Source organism: Coregonus lavaretus, assembly GCF_964263955.1.
Source record: "Coregonus lavaretus genome assembly, chromosome: 23".
NCBI lineage: Eukaryota > Metazoa > Chordata > Actinopteri > Salmoniformes > Salmonidae > Coregonus > Coregonus lavaretus.
This window is the reverse complement of record NC_140010.1, coordinates 4,878,242-4,895,582: the sequence shown is the minus strand read 5'-3', so window position 1 is coordinate 4,895,582 and position 17,341 is coordinate 4,878,242. Positions and strand designations below refer to the sequence as shown.

General features: G+C 40.6%; 1 protein-coding gene across 1 annotated transcript; it reads left to right on the top strand.

Moving 5' to 3' along the window:
* Positions 1–1,047: 1,047 nt before the first annotated feature.
* Positions 1,048–15,059, top strand: LOC311099039 (purine nucleoside phosphorylase-like). Its single transcript, XM_084139640.1, has 6 exons — positions 1,048–1,275; positions 2,441–2,610; positions 2,712–2,815; positions 11,683–11,858; positions 12,213–12,403; positions 12,655–15,059. Exons 1-6 carry the CDS (start codon positions 1,253–1,255, stop codon positions 12,870–12,872), a joined length of 882 nt encoding a protein of 293 aa, XP_083995766.1. The 5' UTR covers positions 1,048–1,252; the 3' UTR covers positions 12,873–15,059.
* The last annotated feature ends 2,282 nt before the right edge of the window (positions 15,060–17,341 follow it).

Genomic DNA, 17,341 nt, shown 5'->3' with positions numbered 1-17,341 from the left:
TTCTTCTTCTTCAAATTATGAGGTGATGCAGGCATTGTCATCATGTCGGAAACTTGGAAATTGTGAAATATTTGACTTTCTCGTAGAAAGATGATACACAAGTTTGATCCCACTTGGGAAGTTTCAGAATCAACCAATAGGAAGTTCTACCCAAATAATGTACGTTCATTTTAACTCTGAGGTTCAGAGTTTCCGACATGACGTAAACACGGCATAACTCTCTCATCCGAAATAACTCGAAACTCGGAAACTCCAAAATGTCTGACTTGGAAACTCGTTGTAGAAAGATGATGTCCGAGTTTCCCACTTGGAAAGTATCAGAATCAACCAATAGGAAGCTCTACGCAAAACACGTATGCACATTTTATACCCGATGGGTTGGAAGATACTTTTCTCGTCAATCATCTTGAAAAAACGTATATATTAACACATTGGAAAAGTCAAATGCTTTATTATCTGAATGTTGAAAGTGTGTGGGGCGATGGAGAGAAACAAAATGGTGCAATTCACAGGAGGCCGCTGAGGGGAGGACGGCTCATAATAATGGCTGGAGTAAATGGAATGGTATCAAACACACCTGTTGGATACCATTCCATTCATTGCATTCCAGACATTACTATGAGCCCGTCCTCCCCAATTATGGTGCCACCGGTCCCCTGATGCAGTTTGAGGCCATGTGAAGGAGAGTGATAGGGGAACTGGAGATGGGGGTGTGAGCAGGTGGGTCTGGGCAGGGGTGATGTTATGGATGTTTGTGTCCTTCTGTATGTTGTCGTTTGTATGTGGATGTTTTGTATTGTAAAAAAATATATATATATATAATTTTAACTCAGGTTCCGAGTTTCCGTGTTGTATTGAACGCGACATAAGCTCCGAGTTTACCACTTGTAAGGTGAATAAACCAATTCGAAGTTCTACGGGAAAAAAACTTACCCTAAACGTTTTCGAGATGTCTTGAAATCACCAAGAGCACCGCAGTTGCTGCATCATCATCCGAACAACGCCCGCGTGACTCTCCAATAGGGGCGCGAGCTGTCACCGTACGTCACACCGGGGATGTGGCTCGTGTGGAGGGGAAAGAGGTTTATAAATCCTCAAAGTAAACTGCCGGAACTTTAAGAAGCGTCAGTACTGAGTTGAGTTGGCTATTATTTAAATAGGCCTATTTATTTATTTCCAAACTTGTCAGGTCAGTTAGTCTGTCCATAATTTATTTGAAAAGTAATTTTTGGCAACTTGCAGGAGCATCATCATGTATCCAGAAACTACGATGGGGTAAGTGTTTTCCTACAATATCCACTGTTCATTATAGCTGCGGATTCAGATATCAGAAGCATCAGTCGGGAAGCGTAGTAATTGTAAACCTTAAATGGTGCTGTATGGGTGAGTGTAGGATCATATAGATTCATGGGCGTGCTTATCGGAAAGTCGTGGTCTCTTGCGCTTCTGTAGCCTGCTATACTTTTATTATAATTTTTGGTCCAGTCCTAGGCTAATTTGTCAATATAGTTTTTCTTGAAAGCGCAGTTTTACCCGGTGACAGGCGCTAAATAAATGGTTAAAATAACATCTGGCTATAGTATTATGTGTAGCGTTTTACTGTGTCGTCAATTCTATAGCCTACAATTATATCATGTCAGAAGGCTAATGCATAATAGGACTAGACTCCATTGCAGACTTTTACTGGGCAGCGGAAATTCCTCAACATGGAAAATGTTGCGGTAACTTTGCCCGCATAGCGGGTCACGTAGCCCAGCTCCATGAAAGGAATCTGGTACTAAGCCTACACATGCCATGGGGTGTGTTAACATTGTGGATGCTGGTAGGACCTTTTACTGTTAAATCAGATACAATAGGAGAGTGCGTGCGTGTGTTTGTGTGTAAATGTTCTCAGTGGTAATCTTGTTGTAATCTTATATTACATAACAAAAGGCTGCTTCAGACACAGCTGTGTTTCCCAATTCCACTCTTGCTCCACCCCTTCACCTCTCTGGTTCTGTCCCAAATGGATCATTATTACCTATATAGTGTACTACATTTGACCAGGGCTCATAGGACTCTGGTCAAAAGTAGTGCACTATGTAATGCATAGGGTGCCATTTGTAACAAAGCCTCTCACTCCACAAACAGATGTTCATGTCTATCTCGCTGTTTTCTTACTATGAGGCAGTTTTCCCACACATTTGTTATGAGAGCTTTTGACAGTAACCCTCCCACCTCTCTCACTCCATCTTTCTCACTCTCGCTCTCTTCCTCTCTCCGCCCGCCACCCCCTGTCTTTCTCTCTAAATTCAATTTCAATTTAAGGGGCTTTATTGGCATGGGAAACATATGTTTACATTGCCAAAGCAAGTGAAGTAGATAGTAAACAAAAGTGAAATAAACAACAAAAAATTACACTGTCTCTCTCTCTCTCTCTCTCTCTCTCTCTCTCTCTCAGGTACAGCTTTGAGGAGTGCAGTGCTACAGCTGAATGGCTCCTGTCCCAGACAAAGATACGCCCCCTGGTGGGGATAGTGTGTGGCTCAGGCTTGGGAGGCCTGGCAGAAATGCTGAAAGATCAGACAGCATTTAAATACAGCGACATTCCTAACTTCCCCCAGAGCACAGGTGTGTACTTTTGTATGCGTGTTATGCATGTATACTTATCTCTAATACACAGTGTGTGTGTGTGTCATTGCACTGATCTAACAGTTTTTTGTGTGTTCCAGTGCATGGTCACGCTGGCAGGTTGGTGTTTGGCATGCTGAAAGGGAAAGCGTGTGTGTGCATGCAGGGAAGATTCCATCTATATGAGGGATACCCCATCCAGAAGGTTTGTTGATGTTTTCTTTTTAGAGCGAGAGAGAGATCCACAAAGAATTCCAAAAAAACCCCCAATTTTAATAAACTCCCTTATCTACTGGGTGAAATACCACAGTGTGCCATCACAGCTGCAATATTTGTGACCTGTTGCCACAAGAAAAGGGCAACCAGTGAAGAACAAACACCCCATATTAATGTTTATATATTTTCCCATTTGTACGTTAACTATTTGCACATTGTATATAGACATTTGAAATGTCTTTATTCCTTTGGAACTTCTGAGTGTAATATTTATTTGACTTTTGTTTACTATCTACTTCACTTGCTTTGGCAATGTTAACATACATTTCCCATGCCAATAAAGCCCTTAAATTGAATATAGAGAGAGAGGAGAGCTTTACATTTTGTAATTACATTACATTTTAGTCATTCTTATCCAGAGCGACTTACATGAGCAATTAGGGTTAAGTGCCTTGCTCAAGGGCACATTGACAGATTTTTCACTTAGTCGGCTCAGGGATTAGAACCAGCAACCTTTCGGTTACTGGCACAACGCTCTTAACCACTAAGCTACCTGCCGCCCCGAGTAATCAGGCTTGGGGATTAACGGATTACATGTAACTGATTGCAAAAAATCTTTACGTTACCAGCTAAAATATTGTAATCAGATTAGATCATTTTGAAAAACTATATGATTAGGCTACTTCTAGGATTCCTTTTAAATTCAGAAACACTTTGGGACACCTTTCTGTTTTCTCAATGACCTTCAAATCAGCCTTGAAAAAGGTGCAAGTTTAAGTTTGTTCCATCTGAGCGAGTCTGACCACAAGACCACTATGATGACACACCAAATGTGTTTGATGGATCGCGGGGAAAGAGCAGGAATAGGCTTTTGTAGGCTACAGTCCAAACTATGTCTTCCAATGGTGAGACTGCTGTCGGCATCCAAAGATGATCCGACTTGAATAAACGCTTGGAGGTAAGGACGACAGCAGTGGTGTAGCCTACGGGCGACACGGATTTCACTTATTATTCATATCTACATAGCGCATTGATGTGAATCACACTGCTGCTCTGTCATTTAGCTTTTTGCGCCTTACGGATTGTGGTTGTTGTGGATGGCTGTTCACAAGTGTATGTGTATTTTAACCAAATAATGGTTGAATTGGAGAAGTTTAAGCTGCCTATCAATCATTGATGTTGCAAACAGTGGACAACCAGTGAAAAATGTGCTCTTGCAACAGCTGCATAGTGCGGATCCCAGCCTATAGAATTAAAGTTTGAGGGAGTTCCTACCTTCTAAACTTCTCCATGGTGTTGTGCTCCATACTGTCAAAAAACAGTTTAATTTAAGAAGACCACAAGTGCGAGTTTGCTCAATCTAATTTGTGCTGATTCCCCTCCCAAAAATCCAAAGGCCTAACAGATGGTCAAACTCACGCACTTTTGATAGACTTAAACAGCTGCAAATTATCGAGATATCGAGAGCTTGGGACTATAGGGTTCTATCTGCATTTTTGTCAAAATTTAGTTATTGACAGACTTGTTCTCTACCTATATAGTTCTTTAAATATCCCAATTCATGTTGTTATGTTCAAAAGAATACACTAAAACAATTTGCTGTAAATTTGTTTTTACAGATGGAACCTTTAGTCCCAAATTTTCTATCAAAGTGTCACCAACAAAAACGTAAACAATAGGCCTATAGAAAGTCCAGCATATGGCATACATTTTTCACATGCAAATAGCACTTTTTGGTAGTGCTCAAAGCATACTATTCCATGAGAGCTGCATTGTTTTATTCAACTCGAAGCAATGAGCCCAATCAGTCCTCCATGACAACCAAATCATAAACAACAGAGTAGGATACTAATCCTTCGTTTTTGGTTAATGCTCAGGTAGAACAATTTGGCTAATCTATATTTTCATAGTTCCAAGTCCTTTTCTTGACGAACAAGGGTATTAAATTAATTGGAATGACTGGAAATGTGACAGACTTTGGTTTTTAATGTAGTTCTACCCTAAACGTATTATTATCTGTAGTAGAAAGCAATGGGTTAGAAGAAGCCTACATAACCAACCCATAAATTAAAATGCAACATCCATTTATGGCCAGCTATGTAAACTCTAACATTGATTTATCCTGCAATAGATGTTGTTCAATTGGTATTATTCATTTTGTCTTCTTCTAATGCCTCTTAAGGGGAAAGTAATCTGAAAGTAATCAGATTATGTTACTGAGTTTGGATAATCCAAAAGTTATGTTACTGATTACAATTTTGGACAGGTAACTAGTAACTGTAAAGGACCACTCGTTATATTAAGATGTAATATTGAGAGAGAGCTTTCAATTTTGTGTAGATGAGGGATATACATTTTTAAATATAGTATACATCTAATCTAATTTTTCATTGTCCTATCATGATGGAAAGATCCCTAACCCTATAACCTGGACACCCACCTGAGCGACCCATACACCAAAGAGAAGTTCCCATCTCTTTTATGGACCTGCTGTGAGTATGCAGCCTAAACAGAGAAATAAATGCGGTCAGAGACCTACTTGAGCAGCACCGCCCCCTCAAGATTCTGAGCCTGCCTGGCAGGGTTGGTCCTACAAAGCCAGAGCCCCCTGATGGGAGAGCATAATATACAAGGAAATTCTCAAAGCTGCTAATGAGAACCTTGACGACCTTTTACCTAGCCGGTGGGGATTCCGGTGGAGTACGCCCACCCAGGTAGTGGCAGTGCTGGCAACACTGGCTGCAGTAACCCATGGGGAGGGGGTCACACTCGGACAATCAGAGAGGGGGTTTATCATTGTGGCCCAGGTGGCCCAAAATAATCAAAGGTCTGACCGCACGGAGATGCTTGGGAAAATGGTTACAACAGGGGATCAGAGTGTTTGTGTCTCAGGTGAAGAGGGTGGATCTGATCTCCATCACCTAGGACTTGACATAGATTAAGTAGATTAATCAAATCTCACATTGTTGTCAATTTCTGCTCAATCTGCATGCTTTCTCAATCAGCTTTAACTGTATGTGCACTCGTAAATCAGGTTCTTTCTTGAGTTGGGCTCTGGGATATAACAGCCGTTGAGTATCTGATTTTATGGTGGATTGTGGAGGAGGGGGGTTGAGTGTGTTGGGAGTATGTGAGTATGTGCGTGTGTGTTTTTCCGGCATCTGTTGTGGGGGGGTGGGGATGTTGGGGGGGAGGGGGGGGGGGGGTATGGGATGGACCATGGGAATTATTTGCTAGGATAATAATTGCTTGTCAATAAATTAAATGTAATACAATGGCAATCCGGGTTATAGGATATGCATAATTTTTTATAAAATAGTTATATATATATATGAGGTGACAGCATTGGAAATGCTTTTGGCGGTTAATCTGCTTCTGTTTTGTGGGTGGCACTGTGTGCTGTTTTCGATGGATGGGTCCTGGCCTCTCGGGGCCTTAGGGATCCGGAGGGACGTGGGTGGGATGCTGATCACTGGGATGACGGCTCAACTTGGGATGGGGAGGGGCTTTAGCGGGGGAATTAGTGGAGAACAATTGAAGGGTTACTCCGTAGCAATGCAAATATCACGGTACAGCTATATGGACACTCAATCATTACGGTATTTTTTATTGGTACATTTACAAACATACAGTGGGGGAAAAAAGTATTTAGTCAGCCACCAATTGTGCAAGTTCTCCCACTTAAAAAGATGAGAGAGGCCTGTAATTTTCATCATAGGTACACGTCAACTATGACAGACAAATTGAGGGAAAAAAATCTAGAAAATCACATTGTAGGATTTTTTATGATTTTATTTGCAAATTATGGTGGAAAATAAGTATTTGGTCACCTACAAACAAGCAAGTTTCTGGCTCTCACAGACCTGTAACTTCTTCTTTAAGAGGCTCCTCTGTCCTCCACTCATTACCTGTATTAATGGCACCTGTTTGAACTTGTTATCAGTATAAAAGACACCTGTCCACAACCTCAAACAGTCACACTCCAAACTCCACTATGGCCAAGACCAAAGAGCTGTCAAAGGACACCAGAAACAAAATTGTAGACCTGCACCAGGCTGGGAAGACTGAATCTGCAATAGGTAAGCAGCTTGGTTTGAAGAAATCAACTGTGGGAGCAATTATTAGGAAATGGAAGACATACAAGACCACTGATAATCTCCCTCGATCTGGGGCTCCACGCAAGATCTCACCCCGTGGGGTCAAAATGATCACAAGAACGGTGAGCAAAAAGCCCAGAACCACACGGGGGGACCTAGTGAATGACCTGCAGAGAGCTGGGACCAAAGTAACAAAGCCTACCATCAGTAACACACTACGCCGCCAGGGACTCAAATCCTGCAGTGCCAGACGTGTCCCCCTGCTTAAGCCAGTACATGTCCAGGCCCGTCTGAAGTTTGCTAGAATGCATTTGGATGATCCAGAAGAGGATTGGGAGAATATCATATGGTCAGATGAAACCAAAATATAACTTTTTGGTAAAAACTCAACTCGTCGTGTTTGGAGGACAAAGAATGCTGAGTTGCATCCAAAGAACACCATACCTACTGTGAAGCATGGGGGTGGAAACATCATGCTTTGGGGCTGTTTTTCTGCAAAGGGACCAGGACGACTGATCCGTGTAAAGGAAAGAATGAATGGGGCCATGTATCGTGAGATTTTGAGTGAAAACCTCCTTCCATCAGCAAGGGCATTGAAGATGAAACGTGGCTGGGTCTTTCAGCATGACAATGATCCCAAACACACCGCCCGGGCAACGAAGGAGTGGCTTCGTAAGAAGCATTTCAAGGTCCTGGAGTGGCCTAGCCAGTCTCCAGATCTCAACCCCATAGAAAATCTTTGGAGGGAGTTGAAAGTCTGTGTTGCCCAGCGACAGCCCCAAAACATCACTGCTCTAGAGGAGATCTGCATGGAGGAATGGGCCAAAATACCAGCAACAGTGTGTGAAAACCTTGTGAAGACTTACAGAAAACGTTTGACCTGTGTCATTGCCAACAAAGGGTATATAACAAAGTATTGAGAAACTTTTGTTATTGACCAAATACTTATTTTCCACCATAATTTGCAAATAAATTCATAAAAAATCCTACAATGTGATTTTCTGGAGAAAAAAATTCTCATTTTGTCTGTCATAGTTGACGTGTACCTATGATGAACATTACAGGCCTCTCTCATCTTTTTAAGTGGGAGAACTTGCACAATTGGAGGCTGACTAAATACTTTTTTTCCCCACTGTATATTACGTATTGGATCTCTAAAAAATACAATTTTTACATTACCATGTAGTTTACCAATAAAATGGTCTGATGGTGATGTGGATATACTCGGAATACATATCCCAAAGGAAATAAATGATCTCACTTCAATAAATGTTAATAGAAAGTTAGCAAAAATAGATAAGATCTTACTACCATGGAAAGGAAAATACCTGTCAATTTGTGGAAAAATCACCCTAATTAACTCTTTAGTATTATCCCAGTTTACCTATTTGCTTATGGTCTTGCCTACGCCTAGCGAACAGTTTTTTAAATTATATGAGAAAAAAATATTCCATTTTATTTGGAACGGCATGCCAGACAAAATTAAAAGGGCCTATTTATATAAGAATATGAATTCGGAGGAAAGAAATTATTCAATATTAAAGCATTAGACCTATCACTAAAAGCTTCAGTCATACAAAAGTTATACTTAAATCCGAACTGGTTCTCAAGCAAATTAGTAAGATTGTCTCACCCAATGTTCAAGAAATGCCTTTTTCCCTTTTATTCAGATTACAACAACTCATTTTCAGTTATTTGAAAAGGAAATAATCTCCCAAATATCACTATTTCTAAAACAAGCCATAGAAAGTTGGTTGCAATTTCAATTTAATCCTCCAGAAATGACAGAACAAATAATGCAACAAATATTGTGGTTAAATTAAAATATACTAATTGACAAAAAACCTTTATTTTTTGACAGAATGTTTAAAAAAGGTATAATCTTCGTAAATGATATCATCGGTAGGACTGGTGGAGTTATGTCGCACATGCAGCTAACAAAAACATATGGAAATGTCTGCTCTACCCAAAATTACAACCAAATAATTGCAGCCTTACTGCAAAAGTGGAAGAGGAAAGTGGAAGGGGGAGAAAGTAAGGAACTTATCTGTCGGCCTTGCATTAAAGAACATAATTGGTTAAGGAAAACTGTGATAAATAAAAAAGTATATCAGTTTCACTTAAGGACCAAAGGATTGACAGCCGTCCCATATAGATAGCAAAATAGTTGGGAAGAGATTTTTGACGTACCGATCCCATGGCATAGTGTTTATGAACTGACACGCAAAACGACACCGGATTCAAAAATTAGAATCTTTCAATTTAAATTATTATATAAAATTCTTGCTACCAATAGAATGTTATTTATATGGGGGATACAATCTTCCCAGCTCTGCAGATTTTGCTGTGAAGAGACGGAATCATTAGATCATTTGTTTTGGTTCTGTCCATTTGTAGCTTGTTTTTGGACACAGGTCCAGGAATGGCTAAAGGATTGCAATATTTACCTGGAGCTAACCTTGCAGATAGCATTACTGGGTGATCTGAAAAGTCATAGTCAATCGATCAATAATATAATAATACTTTTAGCAAAAATGTTTATTTTTAATTCACAATCTGTAGAAGCAATGAGAATAGAAAGGTTCAGAACTTTTGTAAAACATCACAGTACGGTTGAAATATATATGGCAAATAGAAATCCTATATGGATGGTGTTAAGAGATAGATGGGAGGTATTGAATGGAGTTGAAGGATGGGACTAATAACAACTAACAACAAATAATAACAAGATAGCTAATAATGTAAGCATACTGTGTCCATAATAAGTATATAGGTTGTATGTTGGGAGCTTTTGGGAAAGAGCACAGTTAGAAAGATATGGCATATAGAACCAACTGGATGGACATCATGAAAATGATCGGAGAGGTTGAGAGTAGAAGTAGTTCAGGAGCAAAAACAAAAAAAACTAATAAAATAGAATTATTGTAAAATTGACTGTGTCCATAAGGTGTAGATAGTAAGTATAGGCTGGAAGTAGAGGCCTGGGCATTGTTGTTCACTAATTTACCCCAAGTAGGGAAAGGATGGCGGGGTTGAAAAGTAATAAAGGGGAGTATATATATAAAAAACATGGGGGATTGGAAGTGATGCAGACAATTACATTGATAGAAGTTACAATCTATCTGCAATATTAAGCTGATCTACTCCCAGAGAAAAAAAGAAAAAAAAAAGAAGATGTAATATTATGAGATGCTATACTCTTTGCATTGTAACATCAGTAAACTTTGGAATAAAGAGAGAGTACTGAGCGTAAGAAGATACAGCGCCTTCAGGAAGTATTCACACCCCTTTTCCCACATTTTGTTGTGTTACAGCCTGAATTTAAAATTGATTAAATTGAGATTTTGTGTAACTGGCTTACCCCATAATATCAAAGTGGAATAATGTTTTTAGACATTTTTACAAATTATTAAAAAATGATCATCTAAAATGTCTAAGTGTTCAACCCCTTTGTTATGGCAAGCCTAAATACGTTCAGTAGTAAAAATGTGCAATAATAGTGTTTAACATGATTTTTGAATGACTACCTCATCTCTGTACCCCACACATACAATTATCTGTAAGGTACCTCAGTCGAGCAGTGAATTTCAAACACAGATTAAACCACAAAGACCCAGGAGGTTTTCCAAAAAGGGCACCTATTGGTAGATGGGTAAAAAAAAAAAAAAAAGTATATAGCTAAGCACAGGCAAAATCCTAGAGGAAAACCTGGTTCAGTCTGCTTTCCAACAGACACTGGGAGATGTAACCGGTGTGAAATGGCTAGCTAGTTAGCGGTGCGCGCTAGTAGCATTTCAATTGGTGACGTCACTCGCTCTGAGACCTTGAAGTAGTTGTTTCCCTTGCTCTGCAAGGGCCGCGGCTTTTGTGGAGCGACGAGTAACGGCGCTTCGAGGGTGATTGTTGTCGATGTGTGCAGAGGGTCCCTGGTTCAAGCCCAGGTAGGGGCGAGGAGAGGGACGGAAGCAACACTGTTACAGAGACAAAATCACCTTTCAGCAGGACAATAACTTAAAAATACAAGGCCAAATATACACTGGAGTTGGTTACCAAGACGACATTGAATAGTCCTGAGTGGCCTAGTTACAGTTTTGACTTGAATCGGCTTGAAAATCTATGGTAAGACTTGAAAATGGCTGTCAAGCAATGATCATTTAACTTCTAAACTTTAAAAAAGACTAATGTGCAAATATTGTACAATCCAGGTGTGCAAAGCTTTTAGAGACTTACCCAGAAAGACTCACAGCTGTAATCACTGCCAAAGGTGATTCTAACATGTATTACATAAGGTGTGAATACTTATGTAAAACAAATATTTCTGTATTTCAATTAACAAATTAGCAAAAATGTTCAACATGTGTTCACTTTGTCATTATGGGGTATTGTGTGTAGATGGGTGAGATTTTTTTTTCATCCATTTTGAATTCAGGCTGTATCACAACAAAATGTGGAATAAGTCAAGGGGTGTGAATAATTTCTGATGGCACTGTATATATCACTGCCTGTTTTTTGTGTGTTTCCCATACATTTTTTTACTGGATTCCTGTCATTGTTGTTGAGCACCACTCCGATTTTCTTTTGTTTGCTGAAGTGCAGAGGCCTACCTCAACTCCATTCTTCGCATTGTATTTCACAGTATGTCTGGATGTGCATTTCAATGTTATTAGGATACCCATTAGCTGATGCCACGGCGTCAGCTACTCTTCACGTATAAAATACGTTTATAAACAATTACAATTGAAATTGACAAATATTGCAGGTCACAATGCCCATGCGGATTTTCAAGCTGCTAGGTGTGGAGACGGTCATCCTGACCAACGCAGCTGGAGGCCTCAATCAGGACTACAAGGTTGGGGACGTCATGATCATCAAAGACCACATCAACATGCCTGGGTTCGCTGGGAACAACCCACTGGCAGGACCCAATGATGAAAGGTGTGTGGTTATGTAAATTATATAGGCAACAGTTAGGGACGTACAATATAGTGATTACGGAATGCATATTAAAAAGGGTGCCGACAAAGTTTTACTTGAATTATACAGATGTAATTATTAGGCAATGTATTTTTGGGCGTGCACCCATTTTCCACAACTGGTTTATCAGGGACTGAAAACGAGGTTGAGTTACCACCTTCTCCTCCTAGGTTCGGGGTTCGGTTCCTCTCCAAACTATACAGATGTAATTTACTAGACTATGTATTTTTGGGCGTGCACCCTTTTTCCACAACTGGTTTATCAGGGACTGAAAACGGGTTTGGTTGAGTTGCTACCTTCATTTCCTCCTCCTAGATTCGGAGTTCGGTTCCCCTCCATGTCTGATGCGTATGATAGGGAACTTCTGCAGCTGGCACAATGTGTGGGGGCGGAGCTTGGCTTTGGTGATTTCCTGAGAGAGGGAGTGTACTGCGTGCTGGGCGGGCCCTCGTTCGAAACCATCGCTGAGTGTCGTATGATGAACAGACTCGGGGCTGACGCTGTGGGTGAGTCCTGGAGCAGCTACAGAGTTATCACAACACCTCAGCACTACTGCCATCGTCTTCAACTCTAGCAACAATTTTAACTTCTAAACTTCTTCCACTTTCAGAACAATACTTTTGCAAGCACTCCATTGTTCTTGTAGTTTGCTCTTGCTGCATTTCATGCAGAATTATTGACAATGCGACTCTGCAACATTTGAATCACATTGTCAGTTAGTGCATTGCTTTTGTCCTCCCCTTTTTCCTTGTTCTAGGCATGAGCACGGTGCACGAGGTGATTGTAGCGCGTCACTGTGGGATGCGGGTGTTCGCCCTGTCCCTGATCACCAACCAGGCTGTGATGGATTACGACAGCCAGGAGAAGGCCAACCATGAGGAGGTCCTAGAGACAGGCCAGCTGAGGGCAGAGCAGCTAGAGAAACTGGTGACCAACATGGTGACCCACATAGAGCACAACAATAACGACGCCTGATAACTCTGACTGACCCTGGTTCCACCGTGTGTCTGTGTCTGTGTCTGTGTGTGGGGTTGTCTGGCCAAGCCAGGCTGTTCTCAGGACTCCTTCGGCTTCTTTTTCTGTACTTTAACATTCTTCAAGGTAGCTGTTGAATCATTGTTTAATGTGTGTTGTGAAAACATGCCAATTTGGAGTAAAATACTATTATATAATGTGCCCTGCACTAAACGTTTATAAATATAGAGCTGTATTGAGGTGAATTGACAATTATTTAATGTATTAACTTGATCATTTAGTAAATTAATATTTATTTTTGTTCAGTTCAGAAATACTTGCACGTTGTACATTCCCCAACAAGTGTGACTAATATTTAGATTTTTAAATTATATGATATAGGTGAAGTAAATTACCTAAACGTAAGGGTGTTCCCATTACATAGTGATATAGTAGACTACTGTAACCTGGGCTCTAAAGTGCGACCAATTTGGTCGCATATGCAACAAAATATTTAGCTGTACGACCTGCAGTTTTAATTTGGGAGAACTAGTGCTACCCAAAAAAAAGCCAATATGTATGTATTTTTATAATAATTGTTGCAATGATTCGCTGTACCTTTGTTTCCCGAGCGCAGATTCGTTAGCGTGATGCTTGCACCATTACCACAGCTAGAAATGCTTGTTTCTAGCACAAACAGTTCGAAGGATCTGACCATATTAACCTTATTCTCTTCCTGTGAGGAGTGGGGGGGCCGCATTTTACATCCCTAAACCATGTTACGGGCCATGCTAAAATTATTTGCGGGCCGTTAACCATTTGTTCTACACCTTGTTCAGTCATGTTTGTTACCTCATTAGCTAGTTATCTAACTTTACCAGTATATTCAAACATTTGGGGGCACATAAAGAAAGGGAAAAGGATAGCTTCTTCAGGAGATCAATGATCCTAGGAAAGATGGTTTGGTATGAAGATGCCTAGAAACTGCTTCTCCGATAGTAGAAATCCCCGATCACGCAGGCGATGTCATGGCGACGTTAGCTACCTAAACTCGTGCAGAAACACGTCATCGGGTCTAACGGTAGTGTCGCACTGAACTGCGCCTTTGCATGCCGTCAAATCAAAGGCACTCCTTCGATATAAATGAAAACGTGTCAGTTTGTCACTTTCACGAGGTTGGAGTTATGACATGTTCACCTACTTAAAACATTGTCTCGAATCTAGGTTGAAAATTAACTACTAAGAAAGAATTGTCCACTTCTCTCATTTACTTCCCAAACCCCAGACTGGTCTGTCGAGTCGGCTTTGCGAAGCGCTCCTGGAAGTATCACGATGTTGGGCCTCTGGGTTTAGAAACTCTGTGATCATAGCAATGAGTGAATGACGGTTGTGACTAGAGGGAATACAGCTACGAGCGGAAGTGACTTTACGTAGCAGGTTAGGAGAGCATTTGAGCTAACCCTAACCCTTTTATAACCTTCACCTAAGTCTCCTAATCAACCACGTTAGTTAGCCTAACTTGCTGCGTAAATTCTCATAATCTGCTATGAAAAAGTCACTTCCGGTCATGGCTGTACTCCCTTCTAGTCAGAACCATGAATGACAGATCTCTTGCAAGTAGTCATCACAAACTTAATGCTTTTAAAGATACACTGTACCATTTTCAATGTAATTCATCTCAATAGGAAAATAGTGCTTTTACATAATGTAGAAACCTAATATTCCCCACATTTTAGCTTTTTATAATAAACAAATGTATTTACAGCGTTACATATTAGATTCTAGGGCACAACATGTGCTTCAGAAAGAAATATAATTCATATAGGCTCCTAATTTTTTTGGGTGTGATCCTAACTTTTTAAAGTTGGGAGCACCAGTGCTACCAATTAACATTTTTTATTTAGAGACTGACCATAACATGTTGTAAAGTAGCAGTGTGTTGGTATACTAACAATTAGGGATGTTCTCTGTATATTTTTAAATACTTATTTATAGAAACACTTTTTGTGTAATATATGCTTTTTATTCAAGGTCTTAAAAGAGGGGTTAAACTGTAGATTATATTACCTTCCAAACGGTTGGTAGTTTTAGCTTTGCCTTATAAGAATGCTCATGGATGTGTATATTGATGGGGATTGAAAGGTGAAAATAAAGATGTTGTTGGTGCTACACTCAGTCTTACTGTCACAATAAACAGAGTCAACTTGATAGGACAGCGGTGTTCAAGTGGCACTTATTTTCTATGCCTCTGTAGAATTACTGTGTTGTCTGGCCTTGAAAGCGTACAGACATTTATCAGAATGTACAGGCTATGCAGAGAGTAACTACTGCTGTGGGACAGAAAGTTGACTTTGCGCAGTGGGAAGGGACAGTGTTTATTTACTGACTTTTCAAACTATCACTGTATCAACTATATTTTACCACACTATCTCTACTCTCATTGTTTCCCTTCACTATCAATGCTTATGTCCCAAATAGCACCCTATTCCCTATGTAGTCACTACTTTTGACCAACTCTGGTCAAAGGTAGTGCACTACATCGGGAACATGGTGCCATTTGGGACAGATCCAAGGTTAATGAAGCTCTTTTCCACTTTCTCACCCAATATATTCTAATGCCATGTTCCCCGTCCTCCAGGCAGCAATTTCCATGACGTCAACGCAATGGTGTTTATATATATACCCATACAAGGTCATGGGTAGGCTCTACGTTTTACAAGCTGTCCTCCCTGTCCCTTTAAGACCAAGGGTTGCATCCCAAATGGCACCCTATTCCCTATATGTGGTCCTCTGTAGCTCAGCTGGTAGAGCACGGCGCTTGTAACGCCAAGGTAGTGGGTTCGATCCCCGGGACCACCCATACACAAAAAATGTATGCACGCATGACTGTAAGTCGCTTTGGATAAAAGCGTCTGCTAAATGGCATATTATTATTATTATTATTATTATATAGTGCACTACTTTTGACATGGCCACTATATAGGGAATAGGGTGCCATTTGCGATGCAACCCAGATCCTCCTATCTTAATAATTTTTTTCTTGAAATTTTTGTCTTATGCCTAATGTGTAAAGTACGACTGTGCTTGAGAACTAATGTGTAAAGTACGACTGTGCTTGAGAACTGTGCTGTCAAGACCTAAATCAAGTTTAACCATACCTAGTTGCTTTTTAAAACAAGCACCACCTGAATTGTAGAATAACACAAAGGTTGCATTCCCCTGCTCAACTATAGGATTTGGTCATTTCCCAGGCTAGGAGCCAGTCCTTTCCCAGGCTAGGAGCCAGTCCTTTCCCAGGCTAGGAGCCAGTCCTTTCCCAGGCTAGGAGCCAGTCCTTTCCCAGGCTTGGAGCTGTTCTTTGGCAAGGCTAGAAGCTGTAGTTGAAACGCTCTGGGGTAAAGTTTCCCCATAGGTACAGCTCTAAGTTCAGCTTCCCCTTCCCCAATCCTAACCTTAACCATTGGTGGGGAAAATGCTCAACTGGATCAGCGTCCAGCGGCAACTTCACCTTACTCCGGTGGGAGGAGGAACTGTAATCAGGAAGTGACGTCAGTCGGGAGGAATGCTCAGGTCACTGTTTACTCTGTAGAGTGCATTTATACTGCAACTAAGGTTCCGCCCCAGAGACGTGTAACTATGCACACACACCGCCACACGTTAACATTGAGTCATGACTAGCCTGGGTACCAGACTGTTTGGCTAACATTCCACTCCCTTGTACTTCGTGGCATATGACAAGGAGTGGAACGTTAGCTAAACAGACTGGTACCCAGGCTAGTCATTACGTTTTTAACTGTTGCAAAGTTACTCTGCCCTGCTTAAACAGCAGCTTTAGATCATAATGTAACTTTTCAAATGTATACTGAACAACAATAAAAACACGTAAAGTGTTGTTCCCATTTTTCATGAGCTGACATAAAAGATCCCAGAAATTTTCCATATGCACAAAAAGCTTCTCTCAAATGTTGTGTACAAACTTTTTACAGCCCTGTTAGTGAGCATTTCTCCTTTGCCAAGATAATCCAATGCTGAGGAGTATTTCTGTCTGTAATAAAGCCTGTTTCTGGGAAAAACTCATTCCGATTGGCTGGGCCTAGCTCCCCAGTGGGTGGGCCTATGCCCTCACATGACTGCGCCCCTGCCCAGTGATGTGAAATCCATAGATTAGAGCCCCAATGAATTTATTTCAATTTACTGATTTCCTTCTATGAACTGTAACTCAGTAAAATCTCTGAAATTGTTGCGTTTATATTTTTGTTCAGTATATAACTGCAAAGCCCTTACTTATTGGAAAAGCATCATAGCGCCAATATTTCTGTAATAGGATGACCTCTCCACAGAGTTTTCTATATTCTCTTTGACCCCGCTCTGCTGAAATCAGAATACAAGTGGTTCCCCATTACAGTAAAGGAGAACTTCAATGGGGGTGAGTTAGTTCCTGTAGCAAAAACTGCACTAGGGTGACTGTTAGTTTGCTCTGTTCTGAAAGT